The 20815-nt window shown below is 49.5% G+C and overlaps 1 protein-coding gene across 2 annotated transcripts in view; it reads left to right on the forward strand.

Annotated features, from left to right (window-relative positions):
- The window catches only part of NHEJ1 (non-homologous end joining factor 1), a 77654-nt gene extending 58633 nt beyond the window's left edge, over nt 1–19021 (forward strand). Inside the window, exons 6-8 of one of the 2 annotated variants that reach the window (XM_045851332.1) lie at nt 16587–16743; nt 17297–17415; nt 17879–19021. In XM_045851332.1, coding sequence (XP_045707288.1) covers nt 16587–16743; nt 17297–17415; nt 17879–17953 — 351 coding nt within the window. In that variant the 3' untranslated portion in view covers nt 17954–19021. The remainder of the gene's footprint in view (nt 1–16586; nt 16744–17296; nt 17416–17878) is intronic. The other variant, XM_045851340.1, reaches the window with a different exon arrangement.
- Nucleotides 19022–20815: the final 1794 nt, after the last annotated feature.

The following is a 20815-nucleotide window of genomic DNA, read 5'->3' on the forward strand; positions in this document are numbered from 1 at the left end:
GCTATGGGCTTTACAGGGTTGCGAGTGTACATATTCTGAGATATTAAGAATTTACTATCTAGCCCTGGCTGGCGTAGCTCAGTGGATTGAGCGTGGGCTGCAAACCAAAGTGTCGCAGGTTCGATTCCCAGTCAGGGCACATACCTGGGTTGCAGGCCATGGCCCCCAGCAACCGCACACTGATGTTTCTCTCTCTCTCTCTTGTTCTCCCTCCCTCCCCTCTCTAAAAATAAATAAATAAATAAAATATTTAAAAAAAGAATTTATTATCTAGTAGAATGTTAGTACATACAAATAACATAATATATTATCAACATATTCCAATAAGCTCATTTGTTTAAGGTATTATCTCAGTAACTAACTGTAAGGAAGAAGATCCCCTCCATGAGCTTAAGTACAAGGGCGCAAAGGAAATTGACTGAAAAGGCGCAGTGAGATCTGTCGGCACCAAATGTAGGACAGTTAGCCGGGCCTCACCGCGGCCGGGACAGCAGCTTCTTTCCCTGGGATCCAGGGAGCACCCGTCTGCACCCCTCACGGCCGACCCGCTGACCCACTGACCAGTTGGGTTCTGCTCCTACCAACTGCTGACCGACCTGTGGCTTCGGCTTATCTCGTTGGGAATCCGTGCTTGGAATTCAAGGTTTCACGATTTGGAGAGGGGAACAAATTGCACCTTTAATTGCATTAAACCTGTAACTGAAACTTAGCATTTGCCAAACGTAAGCAGAAACCACGGTGGCACTAACAGTATCTGTGATTTTTGTCTCCAGTAGAAATCACAGGTATTCTCCTGCCTTTTCAGAGGTGCAGCAGGTACCACGAAAGGTAGTTTATTCTCACCGCTACTTGAAATTATGGTAGTTATTAGACCCGCTACTAGATCTTGTAACTCAGTGTGTCAGTAAAGAAGCACACGGGTTATTATGCTACAAATGTTTAACATGTTGGAATAATGGCATTTTAATGAACTGGTTTATTTCATAATTCTATCTATTTTATTTTATGCATTTAAAAAAAAGGCTCCACAGCCTTCACCAGGTTGCCAGAGGAGTCCACAGCATTAAAAACAAACAAACAAAAAAAAAACTAAGAATCCATGTCCTATGACTTTTGGGCCATGGAACTGATGGAGAGACTCGGGTCAAGGGATTGAGTTCTCTTAGGTCAAGTGCCCACCCTTCATCTGATTAGCTGGGGCCAGGGGACTAGGGTCACATGGTACAGGTCTGACCCCCTTCCCTCATCTTGCCCTTTCAAGGAGAGCTGCGGGTGAGTGGGACATGCTTCCAAAGGAGGGAGCTTAACTGAGCTGGCCACCTTAGTTCACTCTGTAGTCATTTGTATTTGAGCCAGAGGACAGTTTTCTTCCACAGTCATATTGCACCATCCATCTAGAAAGTACGTGCTATTGATTGCCAAAGGAACGAGGAAGTAGAGTGTAGATATATTGATATGAATTCAGAAAGAGCCATCCTGATGGCCCTAAGTAGCATTTTAGTACGGTAAAAAACAAAAAACATAGTGATTGGAATAATAGCAAGGATTTGATGTTGAATGAAAAAAATATATTCCCCCCCACCACACCCCTGCTCCATTCAGGATCATGGATCCTGGAGAGCCACTCTTCCACCCTCATTTTCTCCAAATTATAATTTTCCCCACGTTGGTTATGGAAGGGTCCAGTGTATTCATCTAAGATTTGCCAAGTCCTTACACCAGGAGAACAACAGGATCACCCCCCCCCCACCCACCGGCTTAAAGACAGGCAAGGGAGGTTGGTTTGGCCTGAGGACATGCATTCTCCTCACCTTGGGCTGAGTTAGAAGTCTGAGCAGAGATTTTCAGAGAATCTCATTTTCCTGGGATGCTCTCACACAGGTTTAATTGCAAAACACCATTTCCCACCTAACACCGTTTCCCCTTGCCAGCATTCCTAATGTCCCATCATTAATTCGCCTAGACCTGGCAGCAGTGATTTGGGCTGGGGCTATTAGCCGGCTGGTTCCTGTGGATTTGCCTCCTGTTTGCAACTCAACATGCTGTTCTGATTTCATGGACATACCTTGACCCCAGTCCCACCCTCCAGATCTACCCTAGGGTCTTGCTTCTGTTCGCCTCGAGGGCACATTAAAAGCAGGGAGTTTGGGGGCGGGGCTAGGAAATCCCTCACAAGGATGAAAAATCCTGCCTGCCTTCTGCTCTTCTCTCAGAGTAGACTGTGCACAGGGCAATGCCATAGAACTGGACCTGTTTTACCAAATGCACAACCGTTCATGTATTTCTTTGGACCTAGAACAGTCTGGCTCAGAGAAGGTGTCTAGTAAGTGATTCTTCAATGAATAAATTTATTTGTTTTTGTATCTTAAGACTTCCTCCCTGATTCTGCTTTCAGGACGTCATCTCCTGCTAGTAAGCAAGGGCTTATTTTGTGTGTGTGTGTGTGTGTGACACAGAGAGACACATATACATACACTTTTGTTCATTTAGTACAGACTTTGAAGCAGCTTTTTTCAATAATCCTTTGAATGTTATATTCTCCCTGTCCTGGAAAATAGTGTCCCTGTGGCCGATCCCGAGATTTTGCGGTGGAATATTCTTACGGGAGACTAGTTCAGCATCCCTAGACCTCTGGCTGGCTTCAGCGGGAAGCACCCTCTGGGACAAAGTCAGGCTCAATGGCAGAGAAACTCAGACTATGGGGAACAACTTTGTGAGGACCTCCGGGCACTGACTGTGGAAGGTGGTGAGAGCTCAGCACTACCAGGTCCAGTTATTCCTTCTGTGGGGGTCTTAGGGAGACTCACCTCCCTGCTCCCACCTCCTATGCCACCCCCACTGGAGCCGGTATATCCCTTGTCTGACACCGACGATTCTTACTCTCAGAACGCTGATACGGAGAGCTTCATAAGGCAGGAACTTGCAGAAGTGGCTCTGAGGTTGAGCTGCTGGCTCCAGCTTAACCTCGCTGGGCTGTGAGCACGGGAGTGCAGGCCTGCCAAGGGAAGAGCTGAGAAGTCCCCAGAGTTTCAGCTTTTTGTTCTTTGGACTCAGTGAGAGATTGGCCACCAAGGGCTCATATCCACCGAGGCTAGTCAGAACAGGGGCCTAGCCAGGATTGGGGGGAACTTCCATCCCAAAGCTCTGCCGCAAATCTATACTATAACCTCTGTGAGAGCAGTGGCCGTGTCTGTACCCCCAGATGGAGCCCCCAGCACCTGCTTCAGGACCGGCACAGGGCACGTAAATACTGGCTGAACGAACCAGAGCTCTAGGAGCTCCCAGCCTAGTGGGGGCGATAGGAAACAAGTACACAGTAAATAATCGAAAATGATTACAGTCATTTTGAGGGAAAAGAATAGAGTGCTATAAGAGCAAATACTTAAGATGGCATGGTCAGCGGGCTGGAGGAAGTGACATCTGAACTGAGACCTGAAAGATGAGAAAAGAACCAAGCACTTGAAAAGCAGGGAAGATAGAATCATAGGAGATGCCCTGGAGCCCCTGGCCGGTTCACAGCAATGCCGAGGAGGCAGTCTGCATGCCTATTTATCTAGATCCTTGTAGGCTATTTATAGAAAAAAAGAAGGGTCTACTGTTGATTCATGGTTAGTCTGTTCACCGCTGCCCCCACCCCACACCGTTCCTTACATATCCAGCTTTGTTTTATAATGCCTCAGACCTAGTGTTATTGACTGGGAATCAAAGGCTCCAGTGTGTGCCTGGCCGTGAAGAACAATTATTTGTTTATGTGTCTGACTCCCCAGCCCAGACTATGAGCTCCTTGAAGGCAGTGAACTCCATCTTATCCTTAGGACACAGCATGCTATCTGGCATGCTCAACAGTTTTGTTTAATGATTGAATTAATAATAACAGTTAATATTTATTGAGTGCTTCCTATGTGCCAGGCAGTGCAGTGAGCACTTTCCATGCATTATCTCACTTAATCCTCAGCACAGCTCTGTGATGCAGGTAGTGTTCTTATTCCCATCATGCAATGGGAGAACCTAAGGCTGAGAAAGGCGAAGTAATGGATGTGGGATTTGAGCCGTTCAGCTCCAGAGCCTGCGCAGTTTTGCCGAAGTAAAGTGTGTTTTCTGGTAGCCTTCAGGTTGCTAAGATTGCTTGGAACTGTCAAGGGAAAGGAATTAATATGTTACATATATTATCTCATTTAACAATCTTCTCAACAACCCTTACGGACAGGAGTCATTTTACTCATTTCCAGAGAAAATTGAGGCTCAGAGAGATTAAGTTACTTGGCCAAGATCATAAAGACAAATACGTAAGTGGTGAACTTTTTTCTCTTTTCACAACAAAACCTGTGTGACTCGAGATCCCGTGCTCTGTCCCCGTTCTGTGCTAGCCCCGGCCACTCAGTCACCAGGCAGGACTCTGCCCCACTGACTGTGCTGAAGTCACGGACGGTCGTCCCAGCCTGCTGGGAGCCTGAGAGTCTGTTTCTAAAAGGGGGAACAGAGTAGAGAAAGGCGGAGGAGAGGGGAAGAGTAGAGACTTTATCTTTTTAAAGTCCTTTTTTAAAAAATGAGCTATAATTCCCATACCGTAACATTTACCAAAACACGTACAGCAGAAGCATACACTCCGGTGGTGGTTTTACAGTATTCGCGAGGCTGTGCAACCCCAACTGCCCTCCGTTTCCAGAGCCTTTTCTCCACCCCGAACAGCAACTCTGCGCCCACACACGGGCAGTCGTTCTCCGCCCGCCTCCCCCGGCGGTGGGAGTCGCCAGTCCGCTTTCTGTCTCTGTGCGGGTCTGCCTGTTCTGAATATCTCACACACATGCAGTCAGATAATATGTGGTTTTCTGTGTCTGCATCCTTCTCCTCAGCATTCTGTTTTCAAGGTTCATCCATTCAAGCAGAACCTGATTCCTTTTTATGACAGAATAATATGCCATTAGATGGCCACATCACACTTTTTTCATTCATTTGACAGCTGATGGACAGTTGCATCATTTTCACCTTGAGGTTATTATGAATAATGCTGCTATGAACATGTGTGTGTGGGTTTTTGTATGAACATATGTTTTCAATTCTTTGGGGTATATACTTAGCAGTGCAATTGCTGGGTCATGTGGTAACTCCACATACAACTCTTTGAGGACCTGCCAAATTGTTTTTTTTATCATGGTTTATCTTTTATTAATAGATTTAAGAAACTGAAATATAAGGTGTATGCCCTGGCTGGCGTAGCTCAGTGGATTGAGCACAGGCTGTGAACCAAAGCATCACAGGTTCGATTCCCAGTCAGGGCACATGCCTGGGTCGCAGGCCATGGCCCCCAGCCCGCACATTGATGTTTCTCTCTCTCTCTCTTTCTCCTTCCCTTTCCTCTCTAAAAATAAATAAATTAAATTAATTTAAAAAAAAGAAATATAAGGTGTATACAGAGAGGTGTCCGTATCACGAGGACAAAGCTGGAGAGGTGCTCCAAAAGGAACATAGCCATGGGAGCAGCACTCAAATCAAGAACCAGAAAATCGCCAGCACTCATCACCCTCCACCTCCAAATGGTATCCACTCTCCTGAAACCCCAAGGTGATAGATTAATTTGCCCGTTCAAACTTCATAGGTATACACCCTTGTGTGTCTGATTCCTTTCAGGCAACAAAATGCGTATGAAATTCACACATGCAGTGTGTAGCAGTATTTTGTTAATTTTCATTCCTGTGTAATATTCCAGTGTTAGACTGTACCGCTGTTCATCCGTTTGTGTTGGACAGCAGAGCAGGACGAAAGTAGGTTTACCGTTGTGAGTACACAAAACAGTTTATTCTTATATTCTTATTTATTAATTACTGTATTATTTTCCATACGAACAACTGTAAACCTACTTTTGCCCCACCCTGTGTACATAAGAGTGGAACAGTTGTTCCATAGTTGTGCATATGCTTAGGTTTAGTAGATAGGTTCTGCCAAACAGTCTTCCAAAGTGACTATGTCAGTTTATACTCACACAGGCAGTATTATGAGAGCTCTGGTTGTACCATATCCTTGTCAACACTTGTGTTATCTGCCCTTTTTCCTTTTAGCCACTATAGCAAATATGTAGGGACATTCTATTGTGGATTTGAGTTCCCTAGTGACTAATGAGGTCCTGTACATTTTATGTAAATATTGGTCATGTAGATACAACCAAGCCCTTTGCCAGTTCTCTGTTGGGTTGTTGTTTCTTGTTCATTTTTAGATGTTCTTCACATACTCTAGACACACGTCCTTTGTTGTGGGTTATTTGTATTGCAAATATTTTCTCTCACTCTGCTCTTTTACTTTTTTGCTCTTTTAATTATGTCTTTTGATGAACAGAGTTTCCTAATTTTATTTTTTCTACCTTTTTTTAACTAGAAGTTTTCTTTTTCTTATTTTTCAATTATAGTTTATGTTCAATATTATTTTGTATTAGTTTCAGGTGTACAGCGTAGTGGTTAGACAATCATATACTTTACAAAGTATCCCCCTGATATTACCAGTACCCATCTGGCACCACACATAGTTATTACAATACTATTGACCATGTTCCCTATGCTATACTTTATATCCCTGTAACTATTTTGTACCAATTTGTACTTTCTTTTTAAATGTTTGCCCTCATTCACAGACATTCTTTCATTGCTTTTAGACAGAGAGAAAGGAAGGGAGAGAGAGAGAAACATCAGTGTGAGAAAGAAGCATCAACTGGTTGCTTTCCACACACGCCTGGACTGGGGATCGTATGTGCCCAGGCCAGGGATCGAACCTGCAACCTAAGCATGTACCCCTATTGGGAATCAAATCTGCAACCTTTTGGTTATGGGACGACGCTCCAACTAACTGAGTCACATCACCCAGGGCCCAATTTCTACATCTTAGCCCCTCCACCTTTTTCACCCACTCTCCTGGTTCCCCACCTCTGGCAACATCAGTCTGTTCTCTGTATCTTTGAGTCTGTTTCAATTTTGTGTGTTCATTTATTTTGTTCTTTAGATTCCACATGTAAATGAAATCAAATGGTATTTCTCTGACATATTTCACTTAGCATAATACCCTCTAGATCCATCTATGCTGTCATAAATGATACATTTTCATTTTTCATGGCTGAGTAATATTTCCTTGTATATATGTACCACAACTTTTTTATCCATTCATGTATTGGTGGGCACTTGGGCTACTTCCATACCTTGGCTATTGTAAATAACACTGCAATGAGTAGAGGGGTGCATAAATTCTTTCAAATTAGTGTTTGGGGCATTTCTTCAGATATATGCCCAGAAGTGGAATCTCTGGGTCATAAGTCAGTTTCATTTTTAAATTTTGAGGATCCTCCATGTTGGTTTTCATTGTGGCTGCGCCAGTCTGCAATCCCACCATCAGTGCATGAGGGTTCCCCTTTCCCCACATCCTTACGAACACTAGCTGTTGGTTGATTTATTGATGGTAACCATTCTGATGGGTACGAGGTGATATTTCATTGTGGTTTTAATTTGCATTTCTCTGATGATGAGTGACGTTGAGCATCTTTTCATATGTCTACTGGCCATCTGTATGTCTTCTTGGACACGTGTCTATGCAGGTAGGGGTTCCTAATTTTAATGGAGTCCGATTTCCTATATGATCTGTGTTCTCTTAAGAAATCTATACCTACGCACCATCCTAGAGATCAGGCCTTGTCCATGAGTGTGTGTGTGTGTGTGTGTGTGTGTGTGAGGTAGTGAATCGCCCTGTAGATCGAGAGTTTGCTGGGTGGAGAGGACACTGTGTCTTCCTGTGGGGAGGGAGCCTGCAGGGTGGGGGCAGGGAGCCCGGGGGACCACAGCTACTGTGGGCTGTGTTCCCAGCTGTCAAGCATGTAATGTGGGGTGAAAGAGAATCCCTTTGGTGGTAGCTGTCCTCCACCAAAATGCCTACGAAGGACACTACCGGGTCCTCTAAATCACCTCTGTGCCCTGCAGACCCAGCTGACTGTCCTCTCTTTTCCCCTAAAACAGAAAAAAAAAAAAGAAATATGCACTCACGTGCTGTGCTCGCGGCCCAGCGCAGGGGTCCGAGCTTTCGGGGACGGATGCCTGCCTCTTAGCTGTGATTTTCTTTCTGTTCCTAAACCTGAGTCTTTTGCTTCCTCACTTGCACCACGTTGTTTCATGTCTATTTAGGAAAAGGAGGGTGGGCCGGCTGAATCTGAGAGAGGTTCTAAGCTGTCATTCGGACTTTTCCCCCTGATAGGCTGGCTGGAGCCCCCCCGCCCGCCCTGAGCCAGGTCTGACAGGAGCTGCTTGTTCTTCTTGGACAAGCAGTGGGAGTAGAGTAGAGAAACGAGAAATCGCTACTGCACTTTCTGAGAACCACTGAGGCCTCGTCCGCCCCAGGAGACCCCTTTTGTCCACCCAGCCCCTTCGCTTTTGTCCCGTCGGTCTCCAGCCCAGAAAGCCGTGGTTTGTGCTGCGTCTGGGCGGGGCTTCGGGGACACTGCGGCTCCGGCCCTCCGAAGGGGAGGCGGTGGTTAAGGAGTGGGCAAAGGTCACAGCTTAGGCTGTACCATTTGCTTGTCACCTTGAGAAGTTCCACCTTGTCTAGCAAAACCTCCTTTCAGAGGCAGCCACCACAAAGGGCTCTTATGAGAGCGGCGGCCCCTGCCCCCACCTCCACTTCCACTCCCTTCGCCATTATTTTTCTTTTGGGGCAGAGCGGAGGGGCCTTCCTGCTAGGACTTTGAGGGGCTGTACTTATTTTAAAAGGCAGTTTAGAGTCTAGAGCCTCCCCGTACCCGAGATTCATTTTCCTGGTTTTCTGGTGCCACTGGAGCGCACTCAGGGGTGAGGTCAGGGCTTCCTTCTCTGGAGGGCATTTTGTCTTCTCCCCCTGTCAGCCTCTCGAGCTACTTGGAGATGGAAGAAAAGAGGCGAGAGCTAGCATCTCATACGACTAGACCTCAGCACGGGGACCCGCCGTCTCCGGGGGGCGAGTGGGAGGGAGACACAGCTGTCTCACGGGTGATCCTGAAAGGCACGATGGTACAGTGGTTCGGCGTATGTTCCGGAGCTCCGCTTCCCGGGTCTTCGGCCTCCCCGCTCTGCCGCTTTCTCGCTTCCTCGCTGTGGTCTTGGCCACGTCATTCACCTCTCTGAGCTCCCTGAGCCTGTGTTTGCTCACGCACAAAACGAGAGTGATTTTAGTGTTTAGCCGATAGGGTCACTGTGAAGATCGAGATAATGCATTAATACTTAGCGTAGTGCCTGGTGCTCCGAATACATTCCGGAATGTTAATCTTAACCAGTGTTACTCAAGCTTTCTGTTGGGGCCTCTCTGTATTGTTTTTCTTCCTCCCTCCCGCCCTTCTCTTCTGACCGTGTAGCTCAGGGAGCTAGGTAGGCCTCAGGCAGAAGTACATAAATATGAGTAATGTAAGACTGGACTTTATCTCAAACTGTTTCGAACTCTGTACCTCCCTTATCTCCATTGTATTTCCACCACCTCCGTGAGAGAGAGAGTGAGGCAGCAAAATGGTCCCATTCTCTTGGCAGCCGCAGAGAGAGGGAATTAAGGCTTTGATTAGATTTCATACATGCCTGCTCGAATGCACGTATATGTGTGTGCCTCCGTTCCCCCACCTTGCTTTGAAAGGGTGAAGTGGACTATGAGTACTTTGGGAGTCCCAGACACAAGAGTAAGTTCAGGCCTCTCTGTTTTTGCCCCAGCGCTGAGCGGGTGGGTGCTCAGGAGTCCCGGGCTGCGGGGAGGACGGGGAGAGGTCGGCCAGGGCAGGGCGGAATGGCCAGGTAGCCTTGTGCCGCACACACCCAAACAAAGCTGGGCCAGACCAAACACGGGAGCGGTGTCGGCTGTCCCGTCGAGTTCACACACGGTCTTCAAGGGCACATGCCTTGTGCGCTCAGGGTGCTGTGTTCTCTCCCGGCTCACCCAGGCCCGTGCTCAGCGACCTGAGAGAACAGAGGGCTGTGCTGTGGGGGATAAAACGCAGGAACCCCTCAGGGCCGGATCTTCCCTAGGCTGCGAAACAGCTCACCCAAGCGAGATGTGGAAAAACCTGAAGGGGGGAGAAGGGAGAGTGAGACGGCTGTCTTCCACAAATCTGGACATGACCACCACCTCTCAGGGTAGCTTCACTTTCCTCTGTGATCCCCCCACCTCCCCACAAAAAGAGGATAAGGAGAATGAAAGTGAAACTTGGGTCTCTTAGGTCGGTCCTGAATATGGGGAGGATCAAGGAAGTCTTTGAGAAGCAACAAGGGCAGTTTTGGGGGGAGGTAAGGAGGCATAATATGCATATATCAAGTGGGCAACCTTTGCAGATATTAACCAGAACAGTCCTTCTGCCAGTCTCATAAACGTGGGTAGGGGTCTCCTCATCTTTCTGGTGAGGGGACGGAAGCTAAAAGACATTAGTAACATAATGACTCACTGGAAAAACCAGGGTTTCAAACCAGGACCTTCTGCTACAAAAGCCTTCTGGCCTTGGTCCTTGCCCGAGACGGAGGAGTGCGTGGGCTAGCCTGGCGATGGTGGATCACGAACTACTCACCCCCAGGTTATCTCCCTGGTCTGGGCTTTGACTGCTCACTGAATTATCAGGAGGTCACATGCTTCGGGGTACAGTGGGGCAGGGTTAACGACCGGGTCAGACCCTGGCTTCTCTGTACACTATGGCATTAGAGTATTTCTTGAGTCTCCTTGGCACCTGACTGGGGCCAGGTGAGGAATGTCTCTGAGCCTCCCAAAGGGAAGGGACACACTCTATGATGTCAATGTTGTTAGTCTCACCCCCATCATATCTGTCTCTGCCTTCCCTCCTTCCCCTCCCCTTCTCCCTCCCCTCCCCGTCTCCCCCTCTCCCTCCTCCCCCTTCCTCTTTCTCTCCTCTCTCATCTCCCTCTCTTTCCCTCTCTGTCTCTCTCTCCCAATAAGATGTTGGTTGAATATAACAACTTACCCAAAATGTCACAGCCAGCAAATAGAAGACCAAACACCTTAGGTACAAACCCAAGTCTCTGAGACTCTAAAGACAGACAGAACTCAAAGCTCACTTTCACTTCTTTCTTTTTTTTTCCTCTAAGAATTTTTTCCCCCTAATTCCTGGATATTCTTGCTTCTTTTCTCTTTGAGTGAGAAGCCACTTTCAGCTTTCTCTTTTGAAACCTTTATACTTCCCTTGGCCTTAGGTTCACCTCTCCTTCTGACTCACCCTTTTACTACCAAAACTGGATCTGTATTGTGGACTCAGGAGTTATGTCAGGGGTTATCATCTTTGACTTAAGGGTTTTATTCTAGGTTTCTGCATTATCCCTCTGCAACACCTCCCTTATTCCCTGGAGCGGTGTTTTCCTTGACTCCTCTCGTGTCCGACACCCAGTTTGTCAGCAACTCCTGTTGGCCGTACCTTCAGACATATCCAGCATCTGTCACTTCCCACAACCTCCACTGCTGCCACCTTGACTCCAGCCACCGTCATCTCTCTCTCACCCGGTTATTGCAGCGGCCTCGTAGCAGATCTGCCCACTTCTCTTGTCCTGCTACCCTCAAAGTGATCCTTTTAAAAGGTCGACCAGATCATTGCATTCTTATAGGGGGAAAAGCTAATAGACTTCACAATTTCAAACAAACACAGGTGTCCATGTGGACACCTGTATCTGAGATAGACTCACCAACTAATTTACTGTCCAAAGCGGGACACTTAGAAGAGAGAAGAGGAGCTCTGTGAGCAAAGGACATGCACAAACCGGCCCGGACCCCGGCACACTGGGAGTCTGGCCGCCGGACCCAGGTGCGTGGCTCGTTCTCTCACTTCCGCTTAGGTCTTTTAAAAATGTCGCCTGTACACCTGAAACTAATGTGAAGTAAGGTTGAATGCAAACTGTCATTGAAGAACGACATTTAAAAAAGGTCACCTTCTCAGCGAGGCTTCTTTGACCCCTGTTTAAAGTGCTCGCTCGTTCCTGCCCCTGCACCCGAATGCCCACGCTGGTTTGGGCTCCTCTGCGGCTCCATCGCCGCCTGGACCTCCCCCCTCTAGAACGCAAACTCCCGGAGGGCAGGGGACTTTTATCTCTTCTGCTCAGTGTCCTATATCCCCAGCGTCTAAATCATCCTCAGCACTGGGAGTGGTCGTAAATATTTGGTGAATGGATGGATTGGGGAGGGGGGAGCAAGAGTTCTATTTCCTGAAGAGCCTTTCTCTTTAGAGTTTCCTTCCTAAACCATTTTTCTCGTTCCCTTCTATGTATCCTGGTAACCCTTAGGTAACCTGAGACCTTAGAAGAGTTTTCTGATGTGCTCTTAACCCTAACGGGAACTGATGATGATTTCCTAAGCCTGGGGCTCTCTAGGACGGAAGCTTATATCCAGTGCCAGCCCAGCTTAGCAGGTTGCAGGAGGCAGGAGAGGAGTTCTTACCCTTAGGAAGTCACTGTGGGGGGCCCTGACCTGCAGTTGTGACATTGCGACAGTCTGTCAGAGTCTTGGGGGCTGTGCCAGCCTCTGGGGCAGGTACCAGCACCAGGACCTGCTTAAAGCTGATGCTGGTGAGCTCCAGTTTGCTCATTTCCCACTTTTCTCCTTTTAAGTCTGCATCCTCAGCCTGTGGGCCCATATCGAGTTGGGTGAGCAGTGTATCAGCGTCCAGCCTTTCCCTCCCCAGGGTCCTAAAGCTTTCTTTTCTGAAACAGCCCCAAAGGAAAGGAGAGATGGGGTTGGGATGGGGGTGGGATCAGACCCCTTATTTCCCGTTGAAAGTGGCACTTGGGATCTCTGAAACAGACCCTGTGGGGGTTAGAGTAGGAGGGAGTCTTAGGAGTCCTGGACCACGGGCAGCGAATTTCAGACTTGGCGGAGATGGCAGTTACTGCTGAGAGGGGAGTGTGGATCTTCGAACCAGGACAGGCTGCAGTAGGGACCGCGGTAGGGACAACAGGGGAACTAAAATGCCCTGTGAGATCTGGAATTTTGCTCTTCTCAAAGCTCCTCACCTGGCCAACTAGCAGGAGCTAAAGTCCTAGCGGATCGGAGATGGGAGAGTGAAACAGCCCTTGGAGACAGGAGAGGACTGGAGCTCCTGTGACTATTGAAACGTTGCAGTACTAGTGGTAAGCAGCGAAGAAGTCTACCCAGATGTAGCAGAAAGACTAAAAAGGGAGGCCTGGAGGAATTTTCTGATTCCTCATTGTTGTATCCGTATCAGTTTGGGGCCAAGGAAGCCTTGGCAAGCAGTGGTACGGTACAGAAAGCCACTTTGTGAAACAAAAGGCAATTCCCACAGGCATACCCTTAATTTGGAATACGAAGTCCTTTGCGATCTGGCGGATATGAATGTCGCCTTCCAGCCTCATTTCCCACGAGACACACCGGTTTGTCCTCTCCTTTCACACCTGCGCGCCTCAGAAACTCCCAACGCACTCAACGTCTAACCTTGCTGGGCTTCACTCGATGTCACCACCTCCCAAGCTTTTTGAGGACTCTCCGTCAAAATTCGTCCCTTTCTTCTTCTCTAAGTTCCTGTTACCCTTTGTTTGTCATTCTGTTGAACAATAGCATAAGGCTTGAAGAGGTATGCGTTTATATCTATCTCCCTATCTCCCCTGGAGGCAGGGACTCTGACTTACTCCTGTGCTGGGGAAGGAAGGGCTGCCGCATCCATCCTTTCGCCCCCGCGCCCGTAGGGCTTGGCACACAGTAGGATCTCAGCCGCCTTGCTGAGTGGGACCGATCCTGGGTTAATCAGAGGAACACATTATCCAGGAGCACACATTACACAGTCTTCTTCCCCTCCCCGCTCTGGGCAGTGACCCGCTTTGTGGCTGGTACACCTTGCTCCTGGCTCAAACATACCTGTATCAAGGGGCCCTGCTATTTGCTTTTCTTAGTCCTGACTCCAGCATTCTCCCTTTGATCTCCACCATCCGCCCCAGCTGGCCCCTACCATTGTCCTGGGCAGGGAGCTGAACAGTCTCTCCTTCCCAGGCTCAGGCCTCGCCCCCTCTCTTCCCCAGCATGTCCTGCAGACGATGATGCCCAGGGGAGCAGCGACAACAGGGAACAGCTAGAATAAGATTAAGGGTCTGACCTTTGGGTCCCTGAGGCTTCCAGGAAGGGCCAGCTGCCCCCTCTTTCTTTTTCACCTGTTTGCTTCTTTCTTGTCACCCAAGAGAGCTTGTTCCTGAGCTGGATGGGAACGCACGCAGACGATCTGCGAGGTGAAGGACCCAGGGCTGCGCTCCTGGGAAAGGCTGTGTTGCCCTTCTGACTAAACTCCTGCCGTTCAGAGAAGTAAATAGGGCAGTCATAATATTTGCGGGCCCTGAAGCCAGACTGTTTGGATTCTAATCCTGTTTCACCACTTACTAGCTGTGACTTCCTCAGGGAAATGGGGTCATACTATCGCCACCATGTTCATTCATTCGCAGACAGTCACTGCCCCCCTCCTGTGGGCCAGATTGTTCAGGGTGCCAAGGAACTACCAGGGAATAAGGCAGAAATAGATCAATAAGTAAATACTCAGAACAGTGTCTAGCACATGGTAAATATGAGCAGATGGACCGATACTCTTTCCCTGGTACTTTTCTGAGAATACACCCTCAGGCAGGAAAGCTTCGGCAGCAGCTGTGCGACCAGCTCTCGCCGAGAAGGGGAAAGACAGAGACAGGGCCCATACGTAGGCCTCAGTTTTGGACTCAGGTCCCGGATGTCACTGGCTTTGGTGGCCTTTCTGTCCTGGCACTTCACTTAGAGACTGCCTATGTGACCCGGCTAAAGATCACCCTGGAAGACCACTGAGTCCGTTCCGTCCTCGGGAAAGGGCAGGAGGCGAGGACCCGGACTGCCTCGGTTCTGCATGGCCCGTGCGCGCGCACAACGCAGTGCCAGCCGAGCTGGGTGTGGGTGACACGAGGGGAGGCCGCGTCTCTTGAGCAAAATGAAGAGACTTGAGATGGAAGGGAGGGGAACAGCTGTCATCCTGTCCACTGCCCGGGCTCCCCATCTGTGGAGAAGAGGGCCTTCTCGGGGAGGAGGTGGCGTGGGACTCGGAGGGCCGAGCCTGCAAGGGAGGTGAGGTCAGGCGGAGGTGTGGGGCCTCATCGTTGACCTTCCCGGTCTCGGTGTCTTCCTCAGGCAATGCTGCCAAAAAGAGCTGTTTCGCTCCTGGTGTGACTCGTGGCCGGAAGTACAGTTTGTGCTCAGGGCTTCTGATTCATTGTCTGTGGTTTCCAGCGGAAGCCCAGGAGTGGTGTGGTCTTTAGGGTGGACTCAGGTTAGAGTAGAAATGGAAGTCGCGTGTCCTGGGATCAACATGTTTTTTTTTTCAGCCACCACCATGCTCAGGGAAAGGTGCACTGTACGATCTTGACTGTGGTTCGGCAGCTGCTTCACCACTTCTGCTGCTGCCCTCGTCCATCCCTCTCCCTCACTGGGTTTTCAGAAATGAATGCCCTCGTAGCCCCGGGGGAAGTGCCCTTGACGAGGGATACGGACCGATGCAGGATTCTTGGGCTGGTTCCCACATGAACTGCTGGTACGGCTTCCTCGGAGACCTGCTGACTTGGCTGGGGCCCTACGATTTGCATGCACAGGGACAGATGAAGTAGTTCTGGGCCCCGTCCAAGATGCGGAAGTGCAGCCAAGTTTGGGAACACAGGATATCGTCCCCTTTCATCTCCTTTTTATTGCCGTGTCTTCGGTCTTCAGCATGATTTCACCTGAGTCCAGCCGATACAGGAAAGTGGAACTAGGCAAAGCGTTTTGCTGTGAATAAAAACCCACCCAGTTCATTCTGTATTGAGGGAAACAGAAATATAATGTGATTACAACAGTGCTTCTCCACTTTTTCTTATTATCATTTCCCAAAGGAACCTTTTAAGACATGTTTTCCTAATCACCTCCCCTCAGGAAATTTTCATATCAAGAATATATCAAAATTCTGGTGTGTGTGTGTGTGTGTGTGTGTGTATGTGTATTTCTGTGCTTTATGCTTTAAAAGAGTAAGAGCTTTTTCACCCATGAAGAACCCATGTTCACTCCCCTGGGGAAGATACTTTCCGTTGTGCGTTCATGGATTACAGTCAAGCACAGGGAGACTGCCGTGGGGACTGCAAGGTGTCAGGCGAGCCCCCAGAGCTCTGTAGGCGTCATTTCTCCCGCCTCCTCTGACTGAACATCACAGCCCCGTGATTTTCTCTTGTCCTCAGTCTGTCATTCCCATATTGCACTCACTCCCCTGTCCTGGACCTCGTCATTCATCATTTTTTTCTCTCCAGTACAGAGTTTTAGGAGTGAATTCAATTAAAATAGTAATCTCTACAGCCCAGGGGTAATGATTTCCTGATATCATCCCTTTAGAAGAAAGAGCCCAGAGACCTGTGGCGTGTTCATGGGAAAACATCATAGACCTAAGGACTGGGGCAAATCAAGATACGCATTTGGAAATTGCCTTTCAGAGGAGAGTTACCAAGAGGTCTGCGTATTGGTCCCGACACGCGTGGGTGTGGGTGCCCTCTATGGGGTCTGACGTCTCTATATAAGTTCATTCGGGGTTGACGCCAGTTCTGCCAGTGGAATATCAAGTCCCCTTTCTCTGGCAGTGCGGTGTAACCAACGGCAGCATCTCCTCTCCCCCGCAGAGACTGCCAGAGGCATGCAGTGTTGGGGACGGAAGACCCTTTGTCACGCATCTACAGAACCTGTACACGGCAGTCACCAGACGAGAGGCCCAAGCGAGGCAGAAGCTCAGAGACGCCGGTGAGGAGCGCCAGGGGACTTGGTCTCCCTGGGGTTCGAGTCAGGGTCTGGCTTTGTGGGAGCTCTAGCTACTCGTGACTCCTTAAGTTTAAATGAATGAAAATTAAGTAGAATGAGAAATTGATTTCCTCACTTGCTCCAACCACACTTCAAGTGCTCCACAGCCGCTGGAGGCTGCAGAGGTGGGCAGAGGAGATACAGGACATTCTCACCATTGCGGGAAGTTCTATTCAACTGACCCAGGCACTTAGGAGGGCCAGGAGGAAGATGGCTGTCCTACCCGAGACATGTCAGGAAATGTGGGGAAGAACAGTTGGCTGTTTTGAGTCAGGGAAGCTCTTTTCCTGCTTGGCCAAAGTGGACCCGGGCAATCTCCATCGTAGAAACAGGGCTTTTCAAAAGTTAGCTGGAAGTTAGATTTGTGGCTACTCCTATCTGTTCATGTGTTAGTGCCTGCCCTGGCCTTTGTGTCAGAATGCTTGGTGAATTCTGGTGTCTTCCTGGTAAGAAGAAGGCATTCACTGCTGTCCTCCCTTGATCTTTCTGATTTCAGGAGATCCTCAGGCCTCGGGTAGTGCCTCCCCCCACGGAACCAATAGCCAACTTCCGAGCCAGCTGGAAGAGTCGGTTTCCTCGGCACCAGCCCACCCAGAGCCCGAGAAAGAGCCCACAGTGAGTTGTGAGCAGCTTCCTGGATAGCGTCCTCAGTGCCGGCGGAGTCCACGCCTATAGCCCCCAGGTCCATGGTCCCTGGAATAGCTACCTGGTTGACGCTGTCTTCATAATATTGGCGGATATTTGTCACCGGGCTTCCACACTGCGGATTTCTAGATGGAGAGTCATAGTTTTTACAGCTCCTCTCTGCAGTTCTTATACCGATTGGTGGACCTCGACTTCGTTTCTACCTTATCCCACTGCCATGGTCTGTGAGGTTGTTCCCGGGGGGGAAGGGATATATTCGCCTGTTGCATAGGGTCTTAAATCACATTCACTGCCTGGCATGGACTCCAACACTGTGCTGGCCACTTCGAGAGGGCCTCACCCAAACCAGGGTCACGGGAAGAAGAAAGTTCCTCTCCTAAATGAAGTGGACATGTTCAAAATCCCCACTAATTTGGGTTTCTTTTTTTCCTAGGGTACTTCGGGCCCTGTGCAGAGACCTCAGCTGTCCAAGGTCAAGAGGAAGAAGCTAAAGGGGCTCTTCAGTTAAACTGCCCACTCTCTCAGCTGCTGAGGGTGGACTTGGAGAGTAGTTCCCTAGGGCCGCCTTGAAAGGAGCTCCTGCGGCAGCAGTGTCTCTGCCACGGTGTCCCAGTCAGAGGCAGGCTTGCCGAAGTCCACCCAGGTCACCGGAGGCCGCCTGAGCTGGTACTGTTCAACAAGCGAATCTTGGTTCCAGCCCCTCGGGCACTGGCCTTCCCTGTCCGAGTGGAAGCCAGTCTAGGAATCCGATACTTGCCTCTCTTTCGGTGAAGGGTCCCTGGACCCAGGACCCTACCGTGGGCTTCAGGTATACAGGACATGTCAGCAAAAAGGCACAACGTGCTTAGGAAGCCTTGCCTATCTTTCTCAGGTGTCCCCCTAGCCAGTCCCAGGTGCTCCTCAGGGACCCGCTCCTCCCTTTAGCATGGAATAAAAACCCTCACGCTCCGCTGCTTACTTGTTCTGTGGAACCCATTGCCCGCTTCACTTCAATGGACCCCATCCCACTATTGTCTCGGGTTCAAGTCCATGCCCGCAGTCCAATCCTTCAGGCTCTTATGCTTCTCTGCCGTGGGTGTGCTCAGCCCCTGCGTGGGGACGTTAATCTTGAGAACTCTCTCTGTGGTGGGCACCAGGCGGAGCAGGCGGCCTGTGCTCCCCTTTGCCCAACTGATGTGAGGATTTTTTGTGGCGGAGGGTGGGGTCTGATTCCAAGGCGTAGACAACAGGTTAAACCACAACATGGGATCAATATTACAAAGAGCTTTGAATCGTAGGGCTAAGGTAGTTGCCCACTGGAGTGAGAGAAGAGGGAGTTTCACCTTCCCTCCACCTCAAATAACGTAGTAACTAGAAGAACTAGGAAAGATGGGGTGACAGAGAACAGGAAGTGGCCGCAGGAGCTCTCTGGGACAATGTAACTGACCTATAGAATGAATAGTGTGTCACGAGAAAAAGAATGTAAAGGTTCTACGAGATAGGCAGAATCTTAGACGTTCAGGGAGTCAGCTCTTTGGGCAGATCTGGCAAGATTGAGCAGACCAGGATTCGCCAAGTCGCCTGACCTTCTCTGCTAGATGTTAACTGGGAGCTGTTAGGTAGAGGGAGGGGTCAGGGGCAGGGCGCACAGAGGTCTTCTCCGGTCTATTTACATAGGATGACCAAATGCCTCCTCACCCTCATATCCTCCCCAGCTGGAACCGGAATTTCCGTCCGCATGCCAAATCATAGGAGAACGGACAGGCCAAGCAATCATGAAATAATGATGATTATAAAGAGAGCAACAAGAATAATGCTTATTGAGCTGTTAATGTAACCAGGTTAATAAGCGCCTGGCGTTGAATCCTCACAGCATCATGTGAGGGAGGTACTGTTGACCCACTGGGGAACGGAGTCCTGGAGAGATGAAGTGGCTACCAAAGGTCACACAGCTAGTGAGCGCAGCCGGCACTTGAACCCAGAGAGCTGAGTTCGTCATTCTGCACATTATACTGAGAACATTTTCCAGGATGGTTGGCAGGTCCTCCTTTCCCGTCTTTTGCTGCAACATCCTTCTCCTGGGTCCCTGCCTACTTTCAATAGGATGTTCTCCTCCTCATTGCTCTTCAAGGCAGGACACTTTAAGGACTCCAGGGCTTACCCCCTTGTCTTTACCCGCAGGCAGACTCAGAGAGCTCCACTGGGGCTCACCCCAGGTGCTGCTGATAGCGGGCTTTCCCGCCAGTCCCCAGAGTCCCAGGGTGCATGCACCCCACAGCCATGACTGTCATTGGAGTGAACTGGGACCCAGGAAAGACAAGCTACAGGTGGCTTGTTTTGTTGTTTAGTTTCTTTTTTGGCGTAACTTAGATAGCCAGATTTCAGGACCTGCAAGATATGAGACCCCACGGAAAACGGAATGACCTCCCCAGCAAGTGGGGAGAAAATATGGGTTCTTTACCTGGGTAATCCCTCTACCTTAAGAGCATGGTCTCCAGAGCAGGCATTTGTAATCACAGGAGAACCAGAGGGTTGTGAATCCCACCAAATTATGAGTGAAATCATGAGGGCATACTTTTTTCATGTTCCCAAAAGAATGTGTACTTTTTTAAAAGGTTAAATAAGAATATGCCTAATGACCGCTCCGTCCACTGCCCACTCTGTCCCCAAAGGTCGCTGTCTCCACGGGGATACTGCCCAAACACACCCTTCTGTAAACATTGCTTCCAGAGGCCCTGCCTGGGGCCTTCATGCCCTGAAGCTCTTACCCCCCAAACCTAGGGGTGGTGGTTGCGAATCTTGCTTCCTGGGGCAACTCCAGGGAAATCCCTGCCTTGACAAATGGGCCTACCCAGGCTGGACTCCAGCCCTGCCCCCTGGCTCGGGCCCCTCCCCGAGGCCCCCAGCCTGACCCAACCCCCACTCCGCATGCACATAAAAGGGTCGAATTCTCGTGGCTGCTCCATAAATTTTATTCCGTAAATATTAGTTTTCCCTGTGTTTAATAAAGCAGTGGCCCACCTCCCCGCCTACCCGCCCGCTCCCCGGGGCCGGGGTTGGGGCCAGGGCTGGCTGGTGGGAGAAGGGACTCTTTCAATTGCTTTGGAGTATTTTTAGAAAAAAAAATAATATAAGGTGGTTTACACGAGCAAGCCAGCAAACCAGGAGCAGGACTAGAGACCTCGAGGAAGTTCCTGCAGGAACTTGACCTAAAAAGTAGAGAAATAGCGCCACCTAGGCTGCAAGGCCTACTTGGCCTGGCTGGCTGGCTCTGGGCTCTCCCCTCCCCCACGGCCAGCTAGGACAGCCAGCTCTGGCTGGAAGGGAAATCTGCATCCCTTAGCACTCCAGCTGGGCAGCACCTCCTCTCCTCTGGCCTCACCGAGGGCTT

This window comes from Phyllostomus hastatus, unplaced genomic scaffold, assembly GCF_019186645.2.
Source record: "Phyllostomus hastatus isolate PE091 unplaced genomic scaffold, TTU_PhHast_1.1 phas_contig_137, whole genome shotgun sequence".
Classification (NCBI taxonomy): domain Eukaryota; kingdom Metazoa; phylum Chordata; class Mammalia; order Chiroptera; family Phyllostomidae; genus Phyllostomus; species Phyllostomus hastatus.